This window comes from Ixodes scapularis, unplaced genomic scaffold (assembly GCF_016920785.2).
Source record: "Ixodes scapularis isolate PalLabHiFi unplaced genomic scaffold, ASM1692078v2 PGA_scaffold5__190_contigs__length_132052651, whole genome shotgun sequence".
In the NCBI taxonomy this organism is placed as follows: Eukaryota; Metazoa; Arthropoda; class Arachnida; order Ixodida; family Ixodidae; genus Ixodes; species Ixodes scapularis.
The window spans coordinates 58,815,788-58,823,584 of NW_024609880.1; the positions used below are offsets into that span (position 1 = coordinate 58,815,788).

General features: G+C 51.8%; 1 protein-coding gene across 1 annotated transcript; it reads left to right on the forward strand.

The window, feature by feature from the left end:
• Positions 1-229: 229 nt before the first annotated feature.
• LOC120844719 lies at positions 230-5,880 on the forward strand (the record flags this gene model as incomplete). The annotated part of the gene is made up of 2 exons (XM_040216638.3): positions 230-401; positions 653-5,880. Coding segments are annotated over exons 1-2 (5,391 nt in total), but the record flags the coding sequence as incomplete, so codon positions are not given.
• Positions 5,881-7,797: the final 1,917 nt, after the last annotated feature.

Genomic DNA, 7,797 nt, shown 5'->3' on the forward strand with positions numbered 1-7,797 from the left:
TGTTACAGTGGCCATGTTCTTCCCAGAATTAACGCACGGCACGTGTCTCGAGCATTTCCACAACAATCTATGCAGCCACTTTTCTCACGATAAAGGGGCTTTAGCAGCTGCTGCTAAATGTGCTGCACGAGCAGAGGGTCAGCACCGCCGCCGCGGTGATCCAGCATGACTGTATCACAAAGACGACGACGACGAGACGTAATCAGGCAGTTCTTTTTCCACAAAATGAGCGAGTCAGATGAAGCAGCTGCTGCTAAACGCACTGCCCGAGCAGAGGCTCAGCGCCGCCGGCGCCAAGATCCTGCAGTGCGTGCCGCCGAAGCTGAAGCTAAACGGCGCCGTCGACAAGACCCGGAAGTGCGCGACGCCGAGGCAGAGGCTCATCGCCGCCGCCGAGAGCAGCCAGGAGTGAGCGCCGCCGAAGCGGAAGCCAGAAGCCGCTATCGAGAGGACCCGGAAGTGCGCGACGCCGAAGCAAAGGCTCATCGCCGTCGCCGAGAGCAGCCAGAAGTAAGCGCTGCTGAGGCTGAATCTAATCGCCGCCGTCGAGAGGACCCGGAAGTGCCCGACGCCGAAGCAGAGGCACATCGCCGCCGCCGAGAGCAACCAGAAGTGAACGCTGCTGAAGCTGAATCTAAGCGCCTCCGTCGAGAGGACCCGCAAGTGCGCGACGCCGAAGCAGAGGCTCATCGCCGCCGTCGAGACCAGCCAGAAGTAAGCGCTGCTGAAGCTGAATCTAAGCGCCGCCGTCGAGAGGACCCGGAAGTGCGCGACGCCGAAGCAGAGGCACATCGCCGCCGCCGAGAGCAGCCAGAAGTGAACGCTGCTGAAGCTGAATCTAAGCGCCTCCGTCGAGAGGACCCGGAAGTGCGCGACGCCGAAGCAGAGGCTCATCGCCGCCGCCGAGAGCAGCCAGAAGTGAGCTCTGCTGAAGCTGAATCTAAGCGCCGCCGTCGAGAGGACCCGGAAGTGCGCGACGCCGAAGCAGAGGCTCATCGCCGCCGCCGACAGCAGCCAGAAGTGAGCGCTGCTGAAGCTGAATCTAAGCGCCGCCGTCGAGAGGACCCGGAAGTGCGCGACGCCGAGGCAGCGGCTCATCGCCGCCGCCGAGAGCAGCCAGGAGTGAGCGCCGCCGAAGCCGAAGCCAAGCAAAAGGCAAGGATCGCTAAGTCTGACGGTGCAACAAAAATTTTCCAACGGCTGTTTAGAGACAACCCGTTTGGGAGCGTCTGTTCAGTCTGTGATCGGCTCTGGTTCCAAAACGACTTGCAACCGCTACCGGACAGATGTCACGAGACCCTAGAGCAATCATTTCCAAACTCGGACCTAACCCAATTCAAACTGTGCTCGACCTGCATACAATCAGTGCGCAAGGGTCATATTCCTCATCTTTCCTCAAGTAATGGTTATGTATATCCCCCAAAGCCAGCCCACCTCCCACTATTGAACGCGGTCAGTGAGAGACTCATATCTCCACGAATTCCTTTCATGCAACTGCGACGGCTGATGCACGGTGGAGGTCAACACGGCATTAAGGGACCAGTAGTGAACGTCTGTGTTGATGTGGACGACATCGTGACAATGTTGCCTCGTGTCATCGAACAAGACCGAGCCCTCAATGTACATTTGAAGCGGCGTATGCTTGCGAAGACGACGTACCTGGCAGGGGCAGTAAGAAAATGTGATCTGCTGCCGTGGCTTAAGCTGCTGAGTGATAGCACGCTGTACAAGCATTATAATATAAAGTGCGATTTTGCCCGTTTGGGGGATATCGTAGAAGTGGACGAACACGACGAGATCGAGTTGCTCCCGCAATGCTCAGACCTCAACGATCCGATCCAAGTGGCTACAGCCATGACTCTGGCTCAGCACACTCTCGTATGGGACGAAGACAAGTTTCTAGCGATTGCGCCAGGTGAGGGAAAAAGGCCCGTGAGCATCCTTTACGACGAACACGCAGAGGAGCTCTCGTTCCCACAGATCTATCTCGGTGAGCCGCGCCGAGTAGATGCCAGCGCAAAACCGACAGTCTTCACGCACGCCATGAGTGAGATCCGCAGGTCAGACCGTCGAGGGGCCACCCCACAGCACGTACTGTACATGGCCATGAAAGTGTTTAGGCACCGAGTAGCCGGCGACATGTGTGTGGCCTTCCGTAACATAAAGGCACTGGAAACACTAACGAAGCAACAGTTGCTCGACAAGGATTTTGTGCAGCAAGCGGTCGAGCACGACATGGCTTTCATGCATGGTATACCCAACACCGTGCAGTACTGGACAAAACGCAAGAAAGACCTCTTTGCTATGATACGGCAGTTGGGTAAGCCGACCGCGTTCCTCACTCTTTCTGCCTCGGAAATGCACTGGCCCGACCTTTTGCAGTTGCTTCAACGCCTTCGGTTGAAGCCCGGCGAGATCGAAGTACCACTGGAGCAAATGAACAGCATTTATCGAGCTCAGCTAGTAAATGACGATCCCGTGGTCTGTGCCATATATTTCGACCGATTGGTGCGTGTCATTCTCAACATTCTCCGCAACACCCGTGTATCGCCTTTTAGGCCGTACATAGTCGTCGACTACTTTAAGCGGATCGAATTTCAGCACCGCGGGTCGGCACACGCGCACATTCTCCTTTGGCTTCATAACGCGCCCAACGAGGAGCTCTCGATGCTCATGCCCCAGACTCTTGAAATAGCCAACGTTCTACTTTCCATCGACAACGGATGCTTGAAGCGCGAGCGGACTCAGGTGCACCAACACACGCATACCTGCTACAAGCACAACACCACCAGATGCCGCTTTAACGCGCCTTTTATGCCCATCGATGAATGTATGGTCGTAGTGCCTTTCCCCACTGTGGACAATGAAGCGCAGAAGAAGAAAATCGAGAGCCTCCTAAACAAGTACGAGGCCATGCATCAGGCCCTGGAAACGACAAATTATGACTCCATGGAGCAGTTTTGGGAACATCACGGTGTCGCGGACAAGGCGGAGTACATTTCTGTTCTCCGAGCAGGCACTCCTCGTGCCACCATCATGCTACCCCGTACTGTGCAGCAAAAGTGGGTGAATTACTTTAACCCATGGGTTGCATCAATTCTCGATTCTAACATGGATCTTCAGATCGTCCTCGACACGTACGCGTGTGCTGCCTACGTGGTGGAATATGTAAACAAGGCCAACCGAGGTATGTCGAACCTCAATCGAGCAGTGCAAGAAATTGTCAAGGAGAAGGGGGATATGGCCTATTCTCAGGCACTGAGACATCTAGGTGTGAAAATGTTGAATGCCATTGAACTGTCCGCACAGGAGGCCGCATGGTGTTTGCTCAACCAGGATATGTCGGAGGCGAGTCGCAAAGTTGTCTTCGTGAACTCTGCATGGCCCGAGGAGAGGACGCGCATTCGGAAGTCTAACGCTCAGATGGCGCAGGAAGGCTTAGTAGAATCAAGCACTGATGTATGGAAACGGACGATGATCGAGCGCTACGAAGACCGCATTCCCGAATTGGAACCTGTTACTCTAGCAGAGTTCGCTACCGAGTACAACATATATACCTGCAGAAAGAGGAATCAGCGACGGATACTTCGCTACCGCGGTTACTCCGTAGACGATTCAGTCAACTTCAAGCGAGAACATGTCCTGCTTTTCTATCCATTCCGCAAAGAAGTTGACATCTTAGACCAAAACTGTTTCGAGCGTCTGTATGAGCAAAACATCGACGTCATTCTACAGAACAAGGCACGGTACCACAGTGACGTAGACATTGAGCAAATTCGTGCCGTTTGTAATTCCATGCTCCAGTCAAATGACGAGGAACATTGTGCCACTTCTGAGCTCCCAGATGTGAGACTGCACCCGATGGCCATGGAAAACGACGACTCCGATCTCCTAGATATCGGAATGGTCCAATCCAATGCTCCGTTTAAGCAGTGCCCCGCCGTGTGCACGCGCCAAGACGTCATGAGCAGAGATCAGTACCTGGACACAATGCGGAAGACGAATGAGGAGCAGTACGAGATCGTCCGAGAAGTCGTGCATAGACTCACTATACCGGACTCTCCGCCACTACAAATCTTCTTCACGGGAGTGGCTGGATGTGGGAAGACATTTGTACTGCGTCTCATCATGGACGTCTACAACAGATATTGCAACCCTGCTGGTTCAGATAATGTAAACGCCTATGTTGCCTGTGCTACAACTGGAAAAGCGGCGGTCGCGCTTGGTGGAATAACTGTACATGCAGCGTTCAGACTTACCATCAATAGGGATGGCGGACTGCGGGACAACGAGTTGAACACGTTCCGCTATGCGTTCAGGAACGTCAGGTGCGTGATTATTGATGAGGTTAGCATGATGTCCGCCGACATCCTTCAGAAAGTGGACTCGCGACTCCGCATCATCACTTGCAATTACCTACAGCCTTTCGGCGGGTTAGACATCATCCTCTGCGGAGACCTGCGCCAGCTTCCCCCCGTTCGTGCCGCCGAGGTTTTCAAGCGCGTCAAGACGAACAGTGTGTTTAACACGGAAATCGCATGGCACCATTTGTCATACTTTGTCCTCACGAAGGTCGTAAGGCAAAGCGATCTCAGGTTTTCCACCATACTTACCAAAATTGGAGACGGTGCAGAATTGGATTCCGAAGAAATCGCATTGATCCAGAGTCGGTTCGTCACGCAACAACAAGCAGAAACGTGTTGTCCCGGTGGCATCCGCTTGTACTACTCCAACAAGGAATCGGACTACTACAATACGAACACGGCCATTGCAACCGAAGATAATTGTGTGGCATGTCCGGCACGGGACACAATCGTTGGATTCAGGTCTATGCAGGAGAAGACAGAGGCAATGCGCAAGGCCGAAACGCTGCCCAAGGCCGAACTCGGAAACCTGCCAGCTAATATAATGCTATGCATTGGAAAACCATATATGCTCACACTCAATGTCGATGTTTCCGATGGTCTGGTCAATGGCTCTGTTGGAATACTGCAGTACATACAATACGACACGCTCCGAGAGCCGGAACGCATCTGGCTGCATTTCGGTGAGCTTGGTTCCAAAATTGCGATTGGAACCGTGGCGGCCGCAAAATCCCGGCAGTTACGGGCACTCGACAGAAATATTCAGCAAAATTGGACACCTATCGAAAGACGCACAGTCACTTGCGTCATTGATAAGAAGTCAAGGATATCCCTGAGGAGATGCCAGCTACCCGTTGTGCAAGCAAGTGCTATCACCATTCACAAATCACAGGGAGGCACGTATGAAAACGTGGTGTACTCGTATGCCAAGAGTCATCCACAGAAATTGGTATACGTGGCACTGAGTCGTGCTACAGACATCAACGGGCTCTACCTCACCAATGTGGACAATGACTTTACGTTCGGCAAGCCCAATCCCGACAGGGTACTACTTGATGAGTTTCGTCGGCTGCAGTCACACAAACTCCAAACTGTCACTGCTAAGTGCTACGCAATGATTAAGCAACCGCACTTGTTCTCGGTCGCCGCACTTAATGTTCGCTCTCTGCCGGCGCATTCCAAGGACGTGCACCACGACCCCATCCTACGCCATGCATCTGTACTTTGCCTCTCGGAAACGTGGATGGATCCAAAACAGGCGGTAGAAATCATGGACTACCAGTACTGCTGCGGCGTCAGTAGAGAGCACAACAGAGCGGCAGGGGTGGCCATCTACGTGCGTAAGGGTCTGTCTGCCGTACCCATCGAGATATTTGGAACGTCAGACGAAGTTGGAGAACTTTGTGGCGCCAAGTTCGACAACGGCTTGGTAGTGGTGGCTCTGTATATCTCGCCTACAGCAGTCACCAAAGATATCGTGCATTTTCTGCGACTTGCGTTAAGCACATGTGGGTCCACACCCATGTTAGTAGTGGGGGACTTTAATGCAGACTTAAAGAAGAATAAGAACTTCATACCACTTATGCAGGAAAACCTCCCATTTCTCTCCCTCGTAACAGCTCACACCACTGTGACGACCTCTCGAAACACGTGCATAGACCTCGTCTTTCAAAATCAGCCTTTGGTCCATCACCTGGAACACATATCCTGTCACTTCTCAGATCACAAGGCTTCCTTCATAACAATCAAGGACTGGGATAAGAGTGCTATTTAAAGCACCAGTATAGGAGGAGATTGCTCTATATTTGTATATATTGTGGGGATTTTGGACGCCGAACTTTGGCGACGATATGGACTGCACGCTAGGAAGAAAGGAGGAGGAGAAGAACGAAAGCTGGGAAATTGTTCCCTCCGACGGTCTTGCGTACCTTGAGAGGTGTTAGGCGGGCCACTCGGAGGAGCATCTACCAGCTTCGTTATCAGTTGGAGCGTGCAAGTCGTACAAGACGAAGAGGAGGAGGAGGACGGTGAGGTTGAGGAGGAGGAGGAGAGGAGATGCCAGATACGTGTTGTGCAAGCAAGCGGTCTCATCAATCGTAAATCACATTGGAGCTTCCAGATCTGACAAATATATTCCCTTTCTCCGTACAAGCGGTGAGCAAAAATACCACAATATATTACATAGTTCAGTACGGTATATCGCAAAATCCAAATACCTGAAAAGAGGAGGAGGAGCACAAGAGGAGGAGAAGGGGACGACGAGAGAGTACGGATAAGGAGGAGGGGCATACCCTCCCCTCCGTTCCCTCCCGCCCCCCCCCCCCCCCCCCTTTGCTTGGAGCACATTTGGAACTTAGGGAATGTCATAGCTCGGGGCCTCTTCGTTCCTTTGCTACTGGAACTACACACTCTAAGTATCTAGAGCTTGAATATTTTTCATTCGAATTTAACATGGCCGACAGCGTTGTTAAGACGTTCGACGAAAACATTGTAAACGTCATTAACACAGTTCAGACCGGCTTCGCTACATTTATTGTAGGTGTGTTCCAAGCATGTGACGACTTTCATGACCCTGTTTCATCATCAAGTATTGAAGTTCATCTTGTGTCAGATCTAAACAAATCACAACACCATGTTTGGGGTAAGTCCCTTATCAAGTTTAAGATGGTGTGCCTGCCTGTAGCTTCTCTAAAGTGTCTTTTTTACGCTTGTTTCACTTATTATAAGTGTTTTTTTTATATTATACTCCGCCGAGTGCCCATGTTCCAGTGTCCATCCCACTTTTAGTCTGGTGATCAAGTCACCTTGAAATCCTTGTAAGCTTAGAAGTGAAAACGTTTTGCTGCTCACGCACAGCAGACAAAAAAAAGGTAGGCAGCATTTCAACTTCTAACTAAGCATGGATGTCAAGCATAAACCCTGGGAAGATTTGCCCACTGCTTAACTACATGCTTTTTTTCCATGTCCTGGTTGGCTGCTACACAGGAGAGGCTGCTGAACATCGTACCACGGCGGCTGATCATGGCGTTTTAGTTAAATTAATAATGGGGTTTTCATCCAGGACGTAAATTGGAAACTCGCGGAGCAAACTTTAAGGTACATTGGTATAACAATTGCGTACGTTGGCTTTGTACGTTATTAGCGTAAACCTTGGCTGGATATGCAACGCAGTTTCCAATATACACCACGGTTTTTCCCCAATCAATAAAATTTCAACCCTCCAAAATATTTGTCCTGACTCTATATTTCAGAGCACAGCTCTTACGCGACCCTTTCCGGCTTGAGCGGCAAGGAGGAAAGCAGTACGAAGGTGGAGGAGGGGGGGGAGGAGAGACGAGGAGGCGGAGGCGAGGGGAGGGGAGGAGCTTGAAGGACGAGGAGGTGGTAAAGGAGAGGGAGGGGGAGCAGGAGGGGAGGAGGACTAGCAGGCATG